A 23,748-nucleotide genomic window follows, 5' to 3' on the forward strand; every position below is an offset into this window, starting at 1 on the left:
GCAGTGTAATTGCTAGCTAGAGATTAACAAACTAGTTGCCAGCTAGCAATTAGCGTTTTAATTGCCAGCAAGAGATTAACAGACTAGTTGCCAGCTAGCAATTAGCGCTATAACTATCAGCTAGCAATTAGCAGTCGAATTGCCAGCTAGTGATTAGGGCTTTAGTCGCAGCTAGCAATTATCATTCTTGTCCCCAGTTACCGTTAACCAGTCTAGTTGTCAGCTAGCGATTAGTACTCTAGCTGTCAGCTAGCAATAGCAATTAGCGTTTTAATTGCCAGCAAGAGATTAACAGACTAGTTGCCAGCTAGCGATTAGTGTTCTAGCTATCAGCTAGCAATTAGCAGTCTAATTTCCAGCTAAAGATTAACAAACTAGTTGCCAGCTAGCAATTAGCGTTTTAGTTGCTAGCTAGAGATTAACAGACTATTTTCCAGCTAGCGATTAGCGCTCTAACTATCAGCTAGCAATCAGCAGTCGAATTGCCAGCTAGTGATTAGGGCTTTAGTCGCAGCTAGCAATTATCATTCTTGTCCCCAGTTACCGTTAACCAGTCTAGTTGTCAGCTAGCGATTAGCACTCTAGCTGTCAGCTAGCAATAGCAATTAGCGTTTTAATTGCCAGCAAGAGATTAACAGACTAGTTGCCAGCTAGCGATTAGTGTTCTAGCTATCAGCTAGCAATTAGCAGTCTAATTTCCAGCTAAAGATTAACAGACTAGTTGCCAGCTAGCAATTAGCGTTTTAGTTGCTAGCTAGAGATTAACAGACTATTTGCCAGCTAGGGATTAGCGCTCTAACTATCAGCTAGCAATTATCATTCTTGTCACCAGTTACCGTTAACCAGTCTAGTTGTCAGCTAGCGATTAGCGCTCTAGCTGTCAGCTAGCAATTAGCGGTCTAATTGCCAGCTAGATATTAAAAGACTAGTTGCCAGCTAGCAATTAGCGTTTTAATTGCCAGCTAGAGATGAACAGACTAGTTTCCAGCTAGCGATTAGTGTTCTAGCTATCAGCGAGCAATTAGCAGTCTAATTTCCAGCTAAAGATTAACAGACTAGTTGCCAGCTAGCAATTAGCGTTTTAGTTGCTAGCTAGAGATTAACAGACTATTTGCCAGCTAGGGATTAGCGCTCTAACTATCAGCTAGCAATTATCATTCTTGTCACCAGTTACCGTTAACCAGTCTAGTTGTCAGCTAGCTATTAGCGCTCTAGCTGTCAGCTAGCAATTAGCGGTCTAATTGCCAGCTAGATATTAAAAGACTAGTTGCCAGCTAGCAGTTAGCACCCTGCTTGTCGGCTAGCGATCATGAGTAATTTCTTTCCGACAGTGAGAGAGTCGTTAGTTGGCAGCTAGACATGAATTCTCTAGTTGCCATTTTGCCATCAACAGACTAGTTGCCAGCTAGCGATTAGCGCTCTAGCTGTCAGCTAGCAAATAGCAGTCTAATTGCAAGCTAGAGATTCAAAGACTAGTTACCAGCTAGCAATTAGCGTTTTAATTGCCAGCTAGAGATGAACAGACTAGTTGCCAGCTAGCGATTAGAGCTCTAGCTATCAGCTAGCAATTAGCAGTCTAATTGCCAGCTAAAGATTGACAGCGTAGTTGCCAGCTAGCAATTAGTCTTTTAGTTGCTAGCTAGAGATTAACAGACTATTTGCCAGCTAGCGATTAGCGCTCTAACTATCAGCTAGCAATTAGAAGTCGAATTGCCAGTTAGTGATTAGGGCTTTAGTCGCCAGCTAGCAATTATCATTCTTGTCCCCAGTTACCGTTAACCAGTCTAGTTGTCAGCTAGCGATTAGCACTCTAGCTGTCAGCTAGCAATAGCAATTAGCATTTTAATTGCCAGCAAGAGATTAATAGACTAGTTGCCAGCTACCGATTAGTGCTCTAGCTATCAGCTAGCAATTAGCAGTCTTAATTGCCAGCTAAAGATTGACAGGCTAGTTGCCAGCTAGCAATTAGTGTTTTAGTTGCTAGCTAGAGATTAACAGACTGTTTGCCAGCTAGGGATTAGCGCTCTAACTATCAGCTAGCAATTATCATTCTTGTCACCAGTTACCGTTAACCAGTCTAGTTGTCAGCTAGCGATTAGCACTCTAGCTGTCAGCTAGCAATTAGCAGTGTAATTGCTAGCTAGAGATTAACAAACTAGTTGCCAGCTAGCAATTAGCGTTTTAATTGCCAGCAAGAGATTAACAGACTAGTTGCCAGCTAGCAATTAGCGCTATAACTATCAGCTAGCAATTAGCAGTCGAATTGCCAGCTAGTGATTAGGGCTTTAGTCGCAGCTAGCAATTATCATTCTTGTCCCCAGTTACCGTTAACCAGTCTAGTTGTCAGCTAGCGATTAGTACTCTAGCTGTCAGCTAGCAATAGCAATTAGCGTTTTAATTGCCAGCAAGAGATTAACAGACTAGTTGCCAGCTAGCGATTAGTGTTCTAGCTATCAGCTAGCAATTAGCAGTCTAATTTCCAGCTAAAGATTAACAAACTAGTTGCCAGCTAGCAATTAGCGTTTTAGTTGCTAGCTAGAGATTAACAGACTATTTTCCAGCTAGCGATTAGCGCTCTAACTATCAGCTAGCAATCAGCAGTCGAATTGCCAGCTAGTGATTAGGGCTTTAGTCGCAGCTAGCAATTATCATTCTTGTCCCCAGTTACCGTTAACCAGTCTAGTTGTCAGCTAGCGATTAGCACTCTAGCTGTCAGCTAGCAATAGCAATTAGCGTTTTAATTGCCAGCAAGAGATTAACAGACTAGTTGCCAGCTAGCGATTAGTGTTCTAGCTATCAGCTAGCAATTAGCAGTCTAATTTCCAGCTAAAGATTAACAGACTAGTTGCCAGCTAGCAATTAGCGTTTTAGTTGCTAGCTAGAGATTAACAGACTATTTGCCAGCTAGGGATTAGCGCTCTAACTATCAGCTAGCAATTATCATTCTTGTCACCAGTTACCGTTAACCAGTCTAGTTGTCAGCTAGCGATTAGCGCTCTAGCTGTCAGCTAGCAATTAGCGGTCTAATTGCCAGCTAGATATTAAAAGACTAGTTGCCAGCTAGCAATTAGCGTTTTAATTGCCAGCTAGAGATGAACAGACTAGTTTCCAGCTAGCGATTAGTGTTCTAGCTATCAGCTAGCAATTAGCAGTCTAATTTCCAGCTAAAGATTAACAAACTAGTTGCCAGCTAGCAATTAGCGTTTTAGTTGCTAGCTAGAGATTAACAGACTATTTTCCAGCTAGCGATTAGCGCTCTAACTATCAGCTAGCAATCAGCAGTCGAATTGCCAGCTAGTGATTAGGGCTTTAGTCGCAGCTAGCAATTATCATTCTTGTCCCCAGTTACCGTTAACCAGTCTAGTTGTCAGCTAGCGATTAGCACTCTAGCTGTCAGCTAGCAATAGCAATTAGCGTTTTAATTGCCAGCAAGAGATTAACAGACTAGTTGCCAGCTAGCGATTAGTGTTCTAGCTATCAGCTAGCAATTAGCAGTCTAATTTCCAGCTAAAGATTAACAGACTAGTTGCCAGCTAGCAATTAGCGTTTTAGTTGCTAGCTAGAGATTAACAGACTATTTGCCAGCTAGGGATTAGCGCTCTAACTATCAGCTAGCAATTATCATTCTTGTCACCAGTTACCGTTAACCAGTCTAGTTGTCAGCTAGCGATTAGCGCTCTAGCTGTCAGCTAGCAATTAGCGGTCTAATTGCCAGCTAGATATTAAAAGACTAGTTGCCAGCTAGCAATTAGCGTTTTAATTGCCAGCTAGAGATGAACAGACTAGTTTCCAGCTAGCGATTAGTGTTCTAGCTATCAGCTAGCAATTAGCAGTCTAATTTCCAGCTAAAGATTAACAGACTAGTTGCCAGCTAGCAATTAGCGTTTTAGTTGCTAGCTAGAGATTAACAGACTATTTGCCAGCTAGGGATTAGCGCTCTAACTATCAGCTAGCAATTATCATTCTTGTCACCAGTTACCGTTAACCAGTCTAGTTGTCAGCTAGCGATTAGCGCTCTAGCTGTCAGCTAGCAATTAGCGGTCTAATTGCCAGCTAGATATTAAAAGACTAGTTGCCAGCTAGCAATTAGCGTTTTAATTGCCAGCTAGAGATGAACAGACTAGTTTCCAGCTAGCGATTAGAGCTCTAGCTATCAGCTAGCAGTTAGCAGTCTAATTGCCAGCTAAAGATTGACAGACTAGTTGCCAGCTAGCAATTAGTGTTTTAGTTGCTAGCTAGAGATTAACAGACTATTTGCCAGCTAGGGATTAGCGCTCTAACTATCAGCTAGCAATTATCATTCTTGTCACCAGTTACCGTTAACCAGTCTAGTTGTCAGCTAGCGATTAGCACTCTAGCTGTCAGCTAGCAATTAGCAGTCTAATTGCTAGCTAGAGATTAACAAACTAGTTGCCAGCTAGCAATTAGCGTTTTAATTGCCAGCAAGAGATTAACAGACTAGTTGCCAGCTAGCGATTAGCGCTATAACTATCAGCTAGCAATTAGCAGTCTAATTGCCAGCTAAAGATTGACAGGCTAGTTGCCAGCTAGCAATTAGTGTTTTAGTTGCTAGCTAGAGATTAACAGACTGTTTGCCAGCTAGGGATTAGCGCTCTAACTATCAGCTAGCAATTATCATTCTTGTCACCAGTTACCGTTAACCAGTCTAGTTGTCAGCTAGCGATTAGCACTCTAGCTGTCAGCTAGCAATTAGCAGTGTAATTGCTAGCTAGAGATTAACAAACTAGTTGCCAGCTAGCAATTAGCGTTTTAATTGCCAGCTAGAGATGAACAGACTAGTTGCCAGCTAGCGATTAGAGCTCTAGCTATCAGCTAGCAATTAGCAGTCTAATTGCCAGCTAAAGATTGACAGACTAGTTTCCAGCTAGCAATTAGCGTTTTAGTTGCTAGCTAGAGATTAACAGACTATTTGCCAGATAGCGATTAGCACTCTAACTATCAGCTAGCAATTAGCAGTCGATTGCCAGCTAGTGATTAGGGCTTTAGTCGCCAGCTAGCAATTATCATTCTTGTCCCCAGTTACCGTTAACCGGTCTAGTTGTCAGCTAGCGATTAGCACTCTAGCTGTCAGCTAGCAATTAGCAGTCTAATTGCTAGCAAGAGATTAACAAACTAGTTGCCAGCTAGCAATTAGCGTTTTAATTGCCAGCAAGAGATTAACAGACTAGTTGCCAGCTAGCGATTAGCGCTCTATCAGCTAGCAATTAGCAGTCTAACTTCCAGCTAGAGATTAACAGACTAGTTGCCAGCTAGCAATTAGCGTTTTAGTTGCTAGCTAGAGATTAACAGACTATTTGCCAGCTGGCGATTAGCGCTCTAACTATCATCTAGCAATTAGCAGTCGAACTGCCAGCTAGTGATAAGGGCTTTAGTCGCCAGCTAGCAATTATCATTCTTGTCCCCAGTTACCGTTAACCGGTCTAGTTGTCAGCTAGCGATTAGCACTCTAGCTGTCAGCTAGCAATTAGCAGTCTAATTGCTAGCTAGAGATTTACAGACTAGTTGCCAGCTAGCAATTAGCGTTTTAATTGCCAGCAAGAGATTAACAGACTAGTTGCCAGCTGGCGATTAGTGCTCTAGCTATCAGCTAGCAATTAGCAGTCTAACTTCCAGCTAGAGATTAACAGACTAGTTGCCAGCTAGCAATTAGCGTTTTAGTTGCTAGCTAGAGATTAACAGACTATTTGCCAGCTAGCAATTAGCGCTCTAACTATCAGCTAGCAATTAGCAGTCGAACTGCCAGCTAGTGATTAGGGCTTTAGTCGCCAGCTAGCAATTAGCATTCCTGTCACCAGTTACCAGTCTAGTTGTTAGCAAGCGATTAATGCGCCTGTTGTCAGTTAGTGATTAGCACCCTGGTTGTCAGCGAGCAGTTAGTTCGCCAGTTGCCAGCCAGCCATTAGCACTCCTGTTGCCAGCTAGTGATTAACTGTCAAGTTGCCAGCAATTAACTCTCTAGATACCATCTAGCGATTAGCGCCTTGGTTGTCAGCTAGCGATTAGAAGTACTTTCTTTGCGACAATGAGAGTTGCCAGCTTGACATGAGTTCTCTAGTTGACAGCTAGCGATTAGAAGTACTTTCTTTGCGACAATGAGAGTTGCCAGCTAGACATGAGTTCTCTAGTTGTCAGCTAGCGATTAGAAGTCCTTTCTTTGCGACAATGAGAGTTGCCAGCTAGACATGGGTTCTCTAGTTGTCAGCTAGCGATTAGAAGTAGTTTCTTTGCGACAATGAGAGTTGCCAGCTAGACATGAGTTCTCTAGTTGTCAGCTAGCGATTAGAAGTACTTTCTTTGCGACAATGAGAGTTGCCAGCTAGACATGAGTTCTCTAGTTGACAGCTAGCAATTAGAAGTCCTTTCTTTGTGACAATGAGAGTTGCCAGCTAGACATGAGTTCTCTAGTTGTCAGCTAGCGATTAGAAGTACTTTCTTTGCGACAATGAGAGTTGCCAGCTAGACATGAGTTCTCTAGTTGACAGCTAGCAATTAGAAGTCCTTTCTTTGCGACAATGAGAGTTGCCAGCTAGACATGAGTTCTCTAGTTGTCAGCTAGCGATTAGAAGTACTTTCTTTGCGACAATGAGAGTTGCCAGCTAGACATGAGTTCTCTAGTTGTCTGTCAGCTAGCGATTAGAAGTAATTTCTTTGCGACAATGAGAGTTGCCAGCTAGACATGAGTTCTCTAGTTGTCAGCTAGCGATTAGAAGTACTTTCTTTGCGACAATGAGAGTTGCCAGCTAGACACGAGTTCTCTAGTTGACAGCTAGCAATTAGCGCTCTAATTGCCAGCTATCGATTGGGGATTTGGTCGCCAGCTAGCAATTAGCATTCTTGTCACCAGTTATCGATTAACAGTCTAGCTGTCAGGTAGCGATTAGCACCCTGGTTGCCAACTAGCGATTGGTGCGCCCATTGTCAGCTAGTGATCAGCACCCTGGTTGTCAGCTAGTGATTAGCACGCCCGTTGCCAGCTAGCCATTAGCAGTCAGTTACCGTTTAACAGTCTAGTTGGCAGCTCGCGATTAGCACCCCGGTGTCAGCTAGTGATTAGCACCCTGGTTGTTAGCTGGCAGTTTGTGTGCCAGTTGTTAGCTAGCCATTAGCACTCTAGTTGCCAGCTAGTGATTAACTGACGAGTTGTCAGTTAGCAATGAACTCTCTACATGCCATCTAGCGATTAGCGCTTTAGTTGACGCCTAGCGATTAGGGCTTTAGTCGCCAGCTAGCAATTAGCATTCTTTCTACCAGTTACCATTTAACAGCCTGGTTGTCAGCTAGCGATTAGCACCCTGGTTGTCAGCTAGCGTTGGCGAGTACTTTTGAACGTGATGTTTGTGTTTTCCAGAGCTTCCCGTCGGACGAAGGCTGGCCATTCGCCAAGTACCTGGGCGCGTGCGGGCGCATGGTGGCGGTGAACTACGTGGGGGAGGAGCTATGGAGCTATTACCACGCCCCCTGGGACAAGAGGGCGGACCTGGCGAGGCAGCTGATGGACATCGCCGAGCAGCTGACCAACAACGACTTTGACTTCGCTCTCTACCTGCTGGACGTCAGCTTCGACAACTTTGCGGTGGGCCCGCGTGACGGCAAGGTCATCGTGGTGGACGCCGAGAACGTTCTGGTGGCGGACAAGCGGCTCATCAAGCAGAGTGAGTGGCGGCCGGTTGCCATGGCGACGCTTCCTGCCGGCTATGTCATCTTGTGTGAATGTACAATTAACACTCACCTACGTCCTCTGTGATATATATATATATATATATATACCAAGTCTAATTCCTTGTGTGTGGAACACAGCTGACGATTAGCACTCTAGTTGCCAACGAGCAATTAACGCGCCAGTTGCCAGCTGGCCATTATCGCTCTAGCTTGTGGTCGAATTGCCAGCTAACTATGTTAGCCCGTTGCCACCTAGCCATTAGCAGTCTAGTTGCCAGTTAGCAATTAACCATCTAGATGCCATCTAACGATTAGCGCTGTAGTTGCCAGCTAGCGATTAGAGCTTAGACGCCTGCTAGCAATGATCACTCTTGTCACCAGTTACCGTTCAACAGTCTATTTGTCAGCTAGCAATTAGCACCCTGGTTGTCAGCTAGTGATTAGTGCGCCCGTTGTCTGCCAGCTGTTAGTGCACCAGTTGCCAGCTAGCTATTAGCACTCCAGTTGCCAGCTAGTAATCAACAAGTTGCCATTTAGCAATTAACTCTCCAGATACCATCTAGCGATTCACGCTTTAGTTGCCAGCTAGCAATAAGTGCGCTCTAGACAGCAGCTAGCAGGGGAGCGCTCTCGTTGCCAGCTAGCCATTAGCACTCTTCTTACCATTTACCAATTAACAGACTCGTTGCCAGATAGCAATTAACTCTCCAGATGCCATCTAGCAATTAGAGCTTAGACGCCTGCTAGCAATGATCACTCTTGTCACCAGTTACCGTTCAACAGTCTATTTGTCAGCTAGCAATTAGCACCCTGGTTGTCAGCTAGCGATTAGTGCGCCCGTTGTCAGTCGGCTGTCAATGCGCCAGTTGCCAGCTAGCAATTAGCACTCCAGTTGCCAGCTAGTAATCAACAAGTTGCCATTTAGCAATTAACTCTCCAGATGCCATCTAGCGATTAACGCTTTAGTTGCCAGCTAGCAGGGGAGCGCTCTCATTGCCAGCTAGCCATTAGCACTCTTCTTGCCCTTTACCAATTAACAGACTCGTTGCCAGATAGCAATTAACTCTCCAGATGTCATCTAGCAATTAGTGCTTTAGTTGCCAGCTAGCAATTAGCACCCTGGTTGTCAGCTAGCGATTAGTGCGCCCGTTGTCAGCTAGTGATTAGCACCCTGGTTGTCAGCCAGCGGTTAGTGCTCCAGTTGCCAGCTAGCAATTAGCACTCCAGTTGCCAGCTAGTTATTAACAGACAAGTTGCCAGTTAGCAATTAACTCTCCAGATGTCATCTAGCAATTAGCACTTCAGTTGCCTGCTAGTTATTAACAGACAAGTTGCCAATTAGCAATTAACTCTCCAGATGTCATCTAGCAATTAGCACTTCAGTTGCCTGCTAGTTATTAACAGACAAGTTGCCAGTTAGCAATTAACTCTCCAGATGTCATCTAGCAGTTAGCACTCCAATTGCCAGCGAGTTATTAACAGACAAGTTGCCAGTTAGCAATTAACTCTCCAGATGTCATCTAGCAGTTAGCACTCCAGTTGCCAGCTAGTTATTAACAGACAAGTTGCCAGTTAGCAATTAACTCTCCAGATGTCATCTAGCAGTTAGCACTCCAGTTGCCAGCTAGTTATTAACAGACAAGTTGCCAGTTAGCAATTAACTCTCCAGATGTCATCTAGCAGTTAGCACTCCAGTTGCCAGCTAGTTATTAACAGACAAGTTGCCAGTTAGCAATTAACTCTCCAGATGTCATCTAGCAGTTAGCACTCCAGTTGCCAGCGAGTTATTAACAGACAAGTTGCCAGTTAGCAATTAACTCTCCAGATGTCATCTAGCAGTTAGCACTCCAGTTGCCAGCTAGTTATTAACAGACAAGTTGCCAGTTAGAAATTAACTCTCCAGATGTCATCTAGCAGTTAGCACTCCAGTTGCCAGCTAGTTATTAACAGACAAGTTGCCAGTTAGCAATTAATTCTCCAGATGTCATCTAGCAGTTAGCACTCCAGTTGCCAGCGAGTTATTAACAGACAAGTTGCCAGTTAGCAATTAACTCTCCAGATGTCATCTAGCAGTTAGCACTCCAATTGCCAGCGAGTTATTAACAGACAAGTTGCCAGTTAGCAATTAACTCTCCAGATGTCATCTAGCAGTTAGCACCCCAGTTGCCAGCGAGTTATTAACAGACAAGTTGCCAGTTAGCAATTAACTCTCCAGATGTCATCTAGCAGTTAGCACTCCGGTTGCCAGCTAGTTATTAACAGACAAGTTGCCAGTTAGCAATTAACTCTCCAGATGTCATCTAGCAGTTAGCACTCCAGTTGCCAGCTAGTTATTAACAGACAAGTTGCCAGTTAGCAATTAACTCTCCAGATGTCATCTAGTAATTAGCACTCCAGTTGCCTGCTAGTTATCAACAAACACGTTGCCAGTTAGCAATAAGTGCGCTCTAGACAGCAGCTAGCAGAGGAGCGCTCTCGTTGCCAGCTAGCCATTAGCACTCTTCTTGCCATTTACCAATTAACAGACTCGTTGCCAGATAGCAATTAACTCTCCAGATGCCATCTAGCAATTAGAGCTTAGACGCCTGCTAGCAATGATCACTCTTGTCACCAGTTACCGTTTAACAGTCTATTTGTCAGCTAGCAATTAGCACCCTGGTTGTCAGCTAGCGATTAGTGCGCCCGTTGTCAGCCAGCTGTTAGTGCACTAGTTGCCAGCTAGCCATTAGCACTCCAGTTGCCAGCTAGTTATCAACAAACACGTTGCCAGTTAGCAATTAACTCTCCAGATACTATCTAGCGATTAACGCTTTAGTTGCCAGCTAGCAGGGGAGCGCTCTCGTTGCCAGCTAGCCATTAGCACTCTTCTTGTCATTTACCAATTAACAGACTCGTTGCCAGATAGCAATTAACTCTCCAGTTGCCATTTAGCAGTTAGTGCTTTAGTTGCCAGCTAGCAATTAGCACCCTGGTTGTCAGCTAGCGATTAGTGCGCCCGTTGTCAGCTAGTGATTATCACCCTGGTTGTCAGCCAGCGGTTAGTGCTCCAGCTAGCCATTAGCACTCCAGTTGCCAGCGAGTTATTAACAGACAAGTTGCCAGTTAGCAATTAACTCTCCAGATGTCATCTAGCAATTAGAGTTGCCAGCTAGCAATTAGCACCCTGGTTGTCAGCTAGCGATTAGTGCGCCCGTTGTCAGCTAGTGATTAGCACCCTGGTTGTCAGCCAGTGGTTAGTGCTCCAGTTGCCAGCTAGCCATTAGCACTCCAGTTGCCAGCTAGTTATTAACAGACAAGTTGCCAGTTAGCAATTAACTCTCCAGATGTCATCTAGCAGTTAGCACTCCAATTGCCAGCGAGTTATTAACAGACAAGTTGCCAGTTAGCAATTAACTCTCCAGATGTCATCTAGCAATTAGCACTCCAGTTGCCTGCTAGTTATTAACAGACAAGTTGCCAGTTAGCAATTAACTCTCCAGATGCCATCTAGCGATTCACGCTTCAGTTGCCAGCTAGCAATAAGTGCGCTCTAGACAGCAGCTAGCAGGGGAGCGCTCTCGTTGCCAGGTAGCCATTAGCACTCTTCCTGCCATTTACCAATTAACAGACTCGTTGCCAGATAGCAATTAACTCTCCAGATGCCATCTAGCAATTAGTGCTTTAGTTGCCAGCTAGCAATTAGCACCCTGGTTGTCAGCTAGCGATTAGTGCGCCCGTTGTCAGCTAGTGATTAGCACCCTGGTTGTCAGCCAGCGGTTAGTGCTCCAGTTGCCAGCTAGCCATTAGCACTCCAGTTGCCAGCTAGTTATTAACAGACAAGTTGCCAATTAGCAATTAACTCTCCAGATGTCATCTAGCAGTTAGCACCCCAGTTGCCAGCTAGTTATTAACAGACAAGTTGCCAGTTAGCAATTAACTCTCCAGATGTCATCTAGCAATTAGCACTCCAGTTGCCAGCTAGTTATTAACAGACAAGTTGCCAGTTAGCAATTAACTCTCCAGATGTCATCTAGCAGTTAGCACTCCAATTGCCAGCTAGTTATTAACAGACAAGTTGCCAGTTAGCAATTAACTCTCCAGATGTCATCTAGCAATTAGCACTCCAGTTGCCTGCTAGTTATTAACAGACAAGTTGCCAGTTAGCAATTAATTCTTCAGATGCCCTCTAGCGATTAGCGCTTTAGTTGCCAGCTAGCAATAAGTGCGCTCTAGACAGCAGCTAGCAGGGGAAGCGCTCTCGTTGCCAGCTAGCCATTAGCACTCTTCTTGCCCTTTACCAATTAACAGACTCGTTGCCAGATAGCAATTAACTCTCCAGATGCCATCTAGCAATTAGAGCTTTGACGCCTGCTAGCAATGATCACTCTTGTCACCAGTTACCGTTTAACAGTCTATTTGTCAGCTAGCAATTAGCACCCTGGTTGTCAGCTAGCGATTAGTGCGCCCGTTGTCAGTCGGCTGTCAATGCGCCAGTTGCCAGCTAGCAATTAGCACTCCAGTTGCCAGCTAGTAATCAACAAGTTGCCATTTAGCAATTAACTCTCCAGATGCCATCTAGCGATTAACGCTTTAGTTGCCAGCTAGCAGGGGAGCGCTCTCATTGCCAGCTAGCCATTAGCACTCTTCTTGCCCTTTACCAATTAACAGACTCGTTGCCAGATAGCAATTAACTCTCCAGATGTCATCTAGCAATTAGTGCTTTAGTTGCCAGCTAGCAATTAGCACCCTGGTTGTCAGCTAGCGATTAGTGCGCCTGTTGTCAGCTAGTGATTAGCACCCTGGTTGTCAGCCAGCGGTTAGTGCTCCAGTTGCCAGCTAGCCATTAGCACTCCAGTTGCCAGCTAGTTATCAACAGACAAGTTGCCAGTTAGCAATTAACTCTCCAGATGTCATCTAGCAGTTAGCACTCCAGTTGCCAGCGAGTTATTAACAGACAAGTTGCCAGTTAGCAATTAACTCTCCAGATGTCATCTAGCAATTAGCACTTCAGTTGCCTGCTAGTTATTAACAGACAAGTTGCCAGTTAGCAATTAACTCTCCAGATGTCATCTAGCAGTTAGCACTCCAATTGCCAGCGAGTTATTAACAGACAAGTTGCCAGTTAGCAATTAACTCTCCAGATGTCATCTAGCAGTTAGCACTCCAGTTGCCAGCTAGTTATTAACAGACAAGTTGCCAGTTAGCAATTAACTCTCCAGATGTCATCTAGCAATTAGCACTCCAGTTGCCTGCTAGTTATTAACGGACAAGTTGCCAGTTAGCAATTAACTCTCCAGATGTAATCTAGCAGTTAGCACTCCAGTTGCCAGCGAGTTATTAACAGACAAGTTGCCAGTTAGCAATTAACTCTCCAGATGTCATCTAGCAATTAGCACTCCAGTTGCCAGCTAGTTATTAACAGACAAGTTGCCAGTTAGCAATTAACTCTCCAGATGTCATCTAGCAGTTAGCACTCCAATTGCCAGCTAGTTATTAACAGACAAGTTGCCAGTTAGCAATTAACTCTCCAGATGTCATCTAGCAATTAGAGTTGCCAGCTAGCAATTAGCACCCTGGTTGTCAGCTAGCGGTTAGTGCGCCCGTTGTCAGCTAGTGATTAGCACCCTGGTTGTCAGCCAGCGGTTAGTGCTCCAGTTGTCAGCTAGCCATTAACACTCCAGTTGCCAGCTAGTTATTAACAGACAAGTTGCCAATTAGCAATTAACTCTCCAGATGTCATCTAGCAATTAGCACTTCAGTTGCCTGCTAGTTATTAACAGACAAGTTGCCAGTTAGCAATTAACTCTCCAGATGTCATCTAGCAGTTAGCACTCCAATTGCCAGCGAGTTATTAACAGACAAGTTGCCAGTTAGCAATTAACTCTCCAGATGTCATCTAGCAGTTAGCACTCCAGTTGCCAGCTAGTTATTAACAGACAAGTTGCCAGTTAGCAATTAACTCTCCAGATGTCATCTAGCAGTTAGCACTCCAATTGCCAGCGAGTTATTAACAGACAAGTTGCCAGTTAGCAATTAACTCTCCAGATGTCATCTAGCAGTTAGCACTCCGGTTGCCAGCTAGTTATTAACAGACAAGTTGCCAGTTAGCAATTAACTCTCCAGATGTCATCTAGCAGTTAGCACTCCAGTTGCCAGCGAGTTATTAACAGACAAGTTGCCAGTTAGCAATTAACTCTCCAGATGTCATCTAGCAATTAGCACTCCAGTTGCCAGCTAGTTATTAACAGACAAGTTGCCAGTTAGCAATTAACTCTCCAGATGTCATCTAGCAATTAGCACTCCAGTTGCCTGCTAGTTCTTAACAGACAAGTTGCCAGTTAGCAATTAATTCTTCAGATGCCCTCTAGCGATTAGCGCTTAAGTTGCCAGCTAGCAATAAGTGCGCTCTAGACAGCAGCTAGCAGGGGAGCGCTCTCGTTGCCAGCTAGCCATTAGCACTCTTCCTGCCATTTACCAATTAACAGACTCGTTGCCAGATAGCAATTAACTCTCCAGATGCCATCTAGCAATTAGTGCTTTAGTTGCCAGCTAGCAATTAGCACCCTGGTTGTCAGCTAGCGATTAGTGCGCCCGTTGTCAGCTAGTGATTAGCACCCTGGTTGTCAGCCAGCGGTTAGTCCTCCAGATGTCATCTAGCAGTTAGCACTCCAGTTGCCAGCTAGTTATTAACAGACAAGTTGCCAGTTAGCAATTAACTCTCCAGATGTCATCTAGCAATTAGCACTCCAGTTGCCTGCTAGTTATTAACAGACAAGTTGCCTGTTAGCAATTAACTCTCCAGATGTCATCTAGCAATTAGCACTCCAGTTGCCAGCTAGTTATTAACAGACAAGTTGCCAGTTAGCAATTAACTCTCCAGATGTCATCTAGCAATTAGCACTCCTGTTGCCTGCTAGTTATTAACAGACAAGTTGCCAGTTAGCAATTAATTCTTCAGATGCCCTCTAGCGATTAGCGCTTTAGTTGCCAGCTACCAATAAGTGCACTCTAGACAGCAGCTAGCAGGGGAAGCGCTCTCGTTGCCAGCTAGCCATTAGCACTCTTCTTGCCATTTACCAATTAACAGACTCGTTGCCAGATAGCAATTAACTCTCCAGATGTCATCTAGCAATTAGTGCTTTAGTTGCTAGCTAGCAATTAGCACCCTGGTTGTCAGCTAGCGATTAGTGCGCCCGTTGTCAGCTAGTGATTAGCACCCTGGTTGTCAGCCAGCGGTTAGTGCTCCAGTTGCCAGCTAGCCATTAGCACTCTAGTTGCCAGCTAGTTATTAACAGACAAGTTGCCAGTTAGCAATTAACTCTCCAGATGTCATCTAGCAGTTAGCACTCCAGTTGCCTGCTAGTTATTAACAGACAAGTTGCCAGTTAGCAATTAATTCTTCAGATGCCCTCTAGCGATTAGCGCTTTAGTTGCCAGCTAGCAATAAGTGCGCTCTAGTCAGCAGCTAGCAGGGGAAGCGCTCTCGTTGCCAGGTAGCCATTAGCACTCTTCTTGTCATTTAGCGATTAGCGCTTTTGTATATTTTTGTACCGGTACCAAAGTATTGAACTACTACCCTATTTTTCGGACTATTATGCTCACTTAAAATCCTTTAATTTTCTCAAAAATTGACTTATGTACAAATTAATTCTGGTTGTGCTCACCGACCTCGACACTATTTTATACGGTACATGATGTAATGATAAGTGTGACCAGTAGATGGCAGTCACACATACGAGATACGTGTTGGACTGCGGATTCAATAAATGACGCGAGCAAGTACCCGTAAGCAGGCAACACCGAAACGCTCTGGGTGTCGGCTAGCGATTAGCGCGTGAGTTGCCAACCGCCTCCAGTATGAGTGACTTTATTGCTTTTAATTGAACGTCTTAACAAGGAACCTTCATGAGCATTTTACAAGATATACAAGTAGGGGGTCCATGTAGTCACAACCTGCTCCTGCAGTTGAAGATGCCCCTCCCCTTCTAAGCAGTGGTGATAACGAGCCCCCCCCTCAAGGAACCTTCATGAGCAGTTTACAAGATATACAAGTAGGGGGTCCATCAGTTTGGGGGTCCTTGTAGTCAGAACCTGCTCCTGCAGTTGAAGATGCCCCTCCCCTTTAAGGCAGTGGTGATAACGAGCCCCCCCCTCAAGGAACCTTCATGAGCATTTTACAAGATATACAAGTAGGGGGTCCATGTAGTCACAACCTGCTCCTGCAGTTGAAGATGCCCCTCCCCTTTAAGGCAGTGGTGATAACGAGCCCCACCCTCAAGATCATAAGGAGATCCATCACATGCCAGCCCCCCCCCTTCAGAGGGGGAGGACCACCCAGTCACTTTTGTTTGATTTGTGCTTTTCTGCAGAAATCCTATTAAAGTGATGGACTGTTGTGTCGGCAGCTGCTGAGGCTCCGCCCGCCTTCCCCCGTGACAGATGTGAAGGAATATATTGTATTGTTGTTTTAGAGATAAGAGGACGGGTCGGGAGCAAAGCAACGTGGCACGCGAGAAGCCGCCATCCCGTCATTGTTGTTGTTGTTGTTGCGCTGGCTCGTGTAGCTGCTCGCTGTCACCGGCGCCGCGCTTTTGTCAGTCCAGCTGTCGTCACGTGGACCGTCTTCACGGCGTGGTTGTTTGGCGAGCGCGCCGGACGTGGCGCTAACGAGCGCTACAAGGTCACAGGAAATGAGCGCTGACCTCCCTGAACTCCAGAATCTAATACGCCGCCATCCCGGCTGGAAATTGTGATGATTGATCCGTTCGGAGTCGGGCCGATTGATTTGTCCGCCAAACACGCGGCGGCGTTCATTAAACGTCCGCGGCGAAGAAGGCGAGGGCTCGCTCGCAACCTCCATTTACAAACCTAATTAGTTCAAAAGTTTGTATGTGTGAAGCAGAATGTAAACACGCTCGCTAACAAGCCAGGAATTAGCACAAAATTAGGAAGAATCGCCTTATTAGGGTTGTCCCGGTACCAATATTTTAGCACCGGTACCGGTACCAAAATGTATTTTGATACTTTTCTAACAAAATGTCTTTATTTGAACCAAACATATGTTTATTATTGCAAATTTGTCCTTAAATAAAACAACTTGTCTTTTAGTAGTAAGTAAACAAACAAAGACTCCTAATTATACATATTGTGTCATTTATACACCTATTATTTTGTACACCTTATGAGGGACAAACTGTAAAAATGAATTATTAATCTACTTGTTTATTTACTGTTAATATCTGCTTATTTTCTGTTTTAACATGTTCTATCTACACTTCTGTTAAAATGTAATAATCACTTATTCTTCTCTTCTTTGATACTTGGCATTAGTTTTGGATGATACCACGCGTTTAGGTATCGATCCGATACCAAGTAGTTACAGGATCATACAATAAAATATGATACCTAATAAACCAATACTGATGAAGAAATACTGATGTAAAGGGTAGGTGTCGCGCTATTTTCTGTTTTAACATGTTCTATCTACACTTCTGTTAAAATGTAATAATCACTTATTCTTCTGTTTGGATGCTTTACATTAGTTTTGGATGATACCACGCATTTAGGTATCGATCCGATACCAAGTCGTTTCAGTATCATACAAACATACACACATTGGCCCCCCAGGCACATTTTTTTTCTCTCACTGTGGCCCCCGAGTCAAAATATTTGCCCAGCTCTGGGTTACATCGGTAGGTTGTGAGTTCAAACCCTGGCCGAGTCATACCAAAGACTATAAAATGGGACCCATAACCTCCCCGCATCAAGGGTTGGAATTGGGGGTTAAATCACCAAAAATGATTCCCGGGCGCGGCCACCGCTGCTGCTCACTGCTCCCCTCGCCTCCCAGGGGGTGATCAAGGGTGATGGGTCAAATGCAGAGACATTATGAGACATGATGTAATGATAAGTGTGACCAGTAGATGGCAGTCGCACATAAGAGATACGTGTTAGACTGCAGATTCAATAAAGGACGCGAGCAAGTACCCGTAAGCAAGCAACACCAACACGTTGGAATATAGAACATGACAAAATGCTTCAGTACGACTTCCCGGATGTTTTTGGCCAGCAGGTCCAAGATGGAAGGCCTCAGATTTGGGACTGTGGAGTCCATAAGTGACAATCTCCTGTAATTCCCAGCTGCAATGATGACAACATCTTCCATCACATCTGCACATGATTCTCACTTTGCTCACTTCCTTCTTTGCAATGACACTCAGACAAAAGAGCGCTCACACTTTCATTTTAGTTTTTATTTTTTTTGCTTAGCTCAGCTTCGTCCTTGAGAAGAAAGTCTCCTTCCCTTTAAACGTTCTGCTTGACTGCTGCAAAGAGATGACTACACGCTCTTTTCACTGACAAAACTTATATACTGTCTTATATACTGCTGTTATATACTATGTTATATACTGTGTTATATACTGCTGTTATATACTGGTGTTATATACTATGTTATATACTGGTGTTATATACAGTGTTATATACAGTGTTATATACTGGTGTTATATACTGGTGTTATATACTATGTTATATACTGGTGTTATATACTATGTTATATACTGTGTTATATACTATGTTAAATACAGTGTTATATACTGCTGTTATATACTGGTGTTATATACTATGTTATATACTGTGTTATATACTATGTTAAATACAGTGTTATATACTATGTTATATACTGGTGTTATATACTATGTTATATACTGGTGTTATATACTATGTTATATACTGGTGTTATATACAGTGTTATATACTGGTGTTATATACAGTGTTATATACTGGTGTTATATACTGTTGTTATATACTATGTTATATACAGTGTTATATACTATGTTATATACTATGTTATATACTGGTGTTATATACTGGTGTTATATACAGTGTTATATACTATGTTATATACAGTCTTATATACTGGTGTTATATACTATGTTATATACAGTGTTATATACAGTGTTATATACTGGTGTTATATACTATGTTTAATACAGTGTTATATACTGGTGTTATATACAGTGTTATATACAGTGTTATATACTATGTTTAATACAGTGTTATATACTGGTGTTATATACTATGTTATATACAGTGTTATATACTATGTTATATACTATGTTATATACAGTGTTATATACAGTGTTATATACTGGTGTTATATACAGTGTTATATACTATGTTAAATACAGTGTTATATACTGGTGTTATATACTATGTTATATACTGGTGTTGTATACAGTGTTATATAGTGGTGTTATATACTATGTTATATACAGGTGTTATATACTATGCTATATACTGGTGTTATGTACTGGTGTTATATACTGGTGTTATATACTGGTGTTATATACAGTGTTATATACTATGTTATATACAGTGTTATATACTATGTTATATATAGTGTTATATACTGGTGTTATATACTGGTGTTATATACAGTGTTATATACTGGTGTTATATACAGTGTTATATACTGTGTTATATACTGGTGTTATATACAGTCTTATATACTGGTGTTATATACAGTGTTATATACTGGTGTTATACACAGTGTTATATACTGTGTTATATACTGGTGTTATATATTGATGTTATATACTGGTGTTATGTACTGGTGTTATATACTGATGTTATATACAGTGTTATATACTGATGTTATGTACTGTGTTATGTACAGTGTTATATACTGTGTTTTATACTGGTCTTATATACTGGTGTTTTATACTGGTGTTATATACAGTGTTATATACTGGTGTTATATACTGGTGTTATATACTGTGTTATATACAGTGTTATATACTGGTGTTATATACTGTGTTATATACTGGTGTTATATATTGGTGTTATGTACTGGTGTTATATACTGATGTTATATACAGTGTTATATACTGATGTTATGTACTGTGTTATATACAGTGTTATATACTGGTGTTATACACAGTGTTATATACTGTGTTATATACTGGTGTTATATATTGGTGTTATATACTGGTGTTATGTACTGGTGTTATATACTGATGTTATGTACTGTGTTATGTACAGTGTTATATACAGTGTTTTATACTGGTCTTATATACTGGTGTTATATACTGGTGTTATATACAGTGTTATATATTGTTGTTATATACAGTGTTATACTGTATATTGGTGTTGTATACTGATGTTATGTACTGGTGTTATATACTGGTATATGGTTCATGTGTATTTCAACACATCGACATTACACATTTACATTAGTGTGTATTTCAACACATTTACATTACACATTTACATTGTATTTAAACACATTTACATGAATGTGTATTTCCACACATTTACATTACACATTTACATTGTATTTAAACACATTTACATGAATGTGTATTTCCACACATTTACATTACACATTTACATTGTATTTAAACACATTTACATGAATGTGTATTTCCACACATTTACATTACACATTTACATTGTATTTAAACACATTTACATGAATGTGTATTTCCACACATTTACATTACACATTTACATTGTATTTAAACACATTTACATGAATGTGTATTTCAACACATTTACATTACACATTTACATTGTATTTAAACACATTTACATTGTGTATTTCAACACATTTACATTACACATTTACATTGTGTATTTCAACACATTTACATTGTGTATTTCAATCATGTGTATTTCAACGCGTCCCTTTACAAAAACAGCATGAGGAAATACGCGGCAGAAAGACTTTTATTCTCTTAATAAATCTCCAGAGTGGCTCATTTATGCCAAATGAAAAGCTCAAATGGCTTCTTTGGCCGCAGAGCATCAAATATTGTTTGTTCTCTCCGAGTCTGAAAAGCTTTCACCTCAGCTGCTGTCCACTCCCAGATTGTTTTGGGGTTGTTTTTTTTCCTCTCCTTCCAAAATAAATCTCAAGGTGAAGAGAAAAGAACAATTGTGCACAAAACTTTCATCCTGAGCCAAAATGTCTCCTCAATAACAACATTTTACATTGTTGCGCAATATGGATCCCCTCCAGATTAGGTAGGCAGGAAGTTGCACACACACACACACACACACACACACACACACACACACACACACACACACACACACACACACACACACACACACACACACACACACACACACACTGGTAAAAACATAACCTGCCTCTGAGGCATGGACCAACATGCTGATAGATGAATTAAAAGCAACACTATAATTATTATCACAATGGTGCTCCTAGCCCCTTCCTGCTCCGTCACTGATAAGACAAATGTCCCTGAACATGAACTTTGTCCCTCATGGCGCACATTTTTGGTTCTGGGCTGGTACAGGAAGTGGTATCCACCCCCTGTGTTTGTTTGTTTAACTAAAAAACAAACTGTAGAACATTTTTTTTCCCATGAATTGGTTTCAGTCCAAAACTAAATTATATTCAAGTTTTATTAAAAAAAAAAAAATAAATAAAGGAAAAATAAAATAAATAATTACTTTATCGTATAAAAAGTAAAAACTTTACATTTGGAATGAAAATAGGAAGAAACAAATTACATTAAAAATAATAAATACATTGGAGCAATATGAGATTCTGACAGAATGATAAAATGTCTTAAATATATATTTCTTTGTTTTTTTTCAATAATCAATGTAAAAGACTCTTCTTGCTGTGCAAACAAACTGCTCCTAAAAGTGACTTGAGTCAGGGTGGAACAAAATGTATTCACATCCAAATCGCGATTCTTTTCATTGTGATTCTAAAAAATGTATTTAAAAAATATATATATATTTTTTCAATAATCAATGTAAAAGACTCTTCTTGCTGGGCAAACAAACTGCTGCTAAAAGTGACTTGACTCAGGGTGGAACAAAATGTGTTCACATCCAAATCGCGATTCCTATTCCTTCTGATTCTTAATAGATTCATTATTTAAAAAATATACTGTATATTTGTTTATTTTTTTCAGTAATCAATGTAAAAGACTCTTCTTGCTGTGCAAACAAACTGCTCCTAAAAGTGACTTGACTAAGGGTGGAACAAAATGTGTTCACATCCAAATCGCGATTCCTATTCCTTCTGATTCTAAATAGATTCATTATTTAAAAATATACTGTATATTTGTTTATTTTTTTCAGTAATCAATGTAAAAGACTCTTCTGGCTTGGCAAACAAACTGCTGCTAAAAGTGACTTGATTCAGGGTGGAACAAAATGTATTCACATCCAAATCGCGATTCCTATTCCTTGTGATTTTAAATAGATTAATTATTTATTTATGCGATTCCTTTTCATTGTGATTCTAAAAAATGTCCAAAACTAAATTATATTCAAGTTTTATAAAAAATAAAAATAAAAAAAATAAAAAGTGAAGTAAAAAAAAAAAAAGTAAAATAAAATAAATAATTACTTTATCATATAAAAAGTAAAAACTTTACATTTGGAATGAAAATAGGAAGAAACAAATCACATTAAAAATAATAAATAAATTGGAGCAATTTGAGATTCTGACAGAATGATAAAATGTCTTAAATATATATTTCTTTGTTTTTTTCCAATAATCAATGTAAAAGACTCTTCTTGCTGTGCAAACAAACTGCTCCTAAAAGTGACTTGACTCAGGGTGGAACAAAATGTTTTCACATCCAAATCGCGATTCCTATTCATTGTGATTCTAAAAAATGTATTTAAAAAATATATTTATTTTTTTTTCAATAATCAATGTAAAAGACTCTTCTGGCTTGGCAAACAAACTGCTCCTAAAAGTGACTTGACTCAGGGTGGAACAAAATGTTTTCACATCCAAATCGCGATTCCTATTCATTGTGATTCTAAAAAAAATATTTAAAAAATATATATATTTTTTATTCAATAATCAATGTAAAAGACTCTTCTTGCTTGGCAAACAAACTGCTCCTAAAAGTGACTTGACTCAGGGTGGAACAAAATGTGTTCACATCCAAATCGCGATTCCTATTCCTTCTGATACATTAAGATTTATTTTTATCCCGATTCTAAATCCATTCATTATCTTCAAAAATGTTTATATATATATTGTGTGTTGTGGTTGTCATGGCAACATGTAACACCCCCCCCCCCCCCCCCTCTCCCCTCCCCCGCAGACAAACCGGAGAACTACGACGTGTGGTACGAGAGCCGCTTCGAGGAGTGCGACCGCGAGGCCTGCCTGTCCTTCTCCAAGGACTCTCTGTGCACCCGGGTCACCGTGGACCACAACTACTACGCCGTGTGCCAGAACCTGCTGTCTCGCTACGCCACCTGGCGGGGCACCACGGGGGGGCTCCTCCACGACCCCCCCGCCCACGTAGCCAAAGACGGCCAGCTGGAGGCGCTGCTGGACGAGTGCACCCGGCCCAAGAGGCGCTACGGCCGCTTCCAGGCCGCCAAGGAGCTGCGCGAGTTCCTCACCCGGCTGTCGGCCGACTCCTCCCCCGCCAGGTAATCCACGGCCTCGGCGACGGACTGGATCCCGGAAGCGCGCACGATGTCTTTACCGCTCCTTTGAGCGGGACGCATCCTCTCGGTGAAGACTTCCTTCCTTCCTTTCATAAAAACTCGCCACATTTGCCGCGTTTACGTTCGGATCGGTTTATTCCCCCCCCCCCAAGTAGCACGGCTGCGGAGGTAGCACGAGTGCGCCCGAGGAGCAGCTCGGATGCCGTCAATCACGTTGTTGTCGTCGTGGCGATCGTCTTGTCTCCCCCCTTGTCGAGTCTGTGGCTGGAGCATTCTGTTACGGCGGAGACCAAAGAGGTCCTGATGACACGGCGGCCGCAGCCTCCGTCTGGAAAAAAGCAATAGTTGGAAAAAGAAAACCCAAGTTCTGCTCTCGGGAACATGTTTGTGTTCCTCGGACCCTCAGACGTTTGTACGTGCGTCTTTTGTACCGTCCTTTGCTTTCAGTCTCCTATCAGCCTGGTCTGGTTGTTCCTGTGCCTTTCATTCAAAAGTTGTATTGGCAACTTTTAGTGGTTTCATGATTGGAATAAAAGAAGATCTATATCTCGATACAGAAACGTACTCTTGTGTCCCGGACTCTTCTTGCTTGGCAAACAAACTGCTGCTAAACGTGACTCTACTCAAGAT

At 42.1% G+C, this 23,748-nt stretch overlaps 1 protein-coding gene across 1 annotated transcript in view; it reads left to right on the forward strand.

The window, feature by feature from the left end:
* dipk2ab (divergent protein kinase domain 2Ab) overlaps window positions 1–23,682 on the forward strand; it is a 161,476-nt gene extending 137,794 nt beyond the window's left edge. The window contains exons 3-4 of the mRNA XM_061965928.2: window positions 7,370–7,673; window positions 22,764–23,682. Coding sequence (XP_061821912.1) covers window positions 7,370–7,673; window positions 22,764–23,104 — 645 coding nt within the window. The 3' untranslated portion in view covers window positions 23,105–23,682. The remainder of the gene's footprint in view (window positions 1–7,369; window positions 7,674–22,763) is intronic.
* The last annotated feature ends 66 nt before the right edge of the window (window positions 23,683–23,748 follow it).

Source organism: Nerophis lumbriciformis, linkage group LG07 (genome assembly GCF_033978685.3).
Source record: "Nerophis lumbriciformis linkage group LG07, RoL_Nlum_v2.1, whole genome shotgun sequence".
NCBI classification, from domain to species: domain Eukaryota; kingdom Metazoa; phylum Chordata; class Actinopteri; order Syngnathiformes; family Syngnathidae; genus Nerophis; species Nerophis lumbriciformis.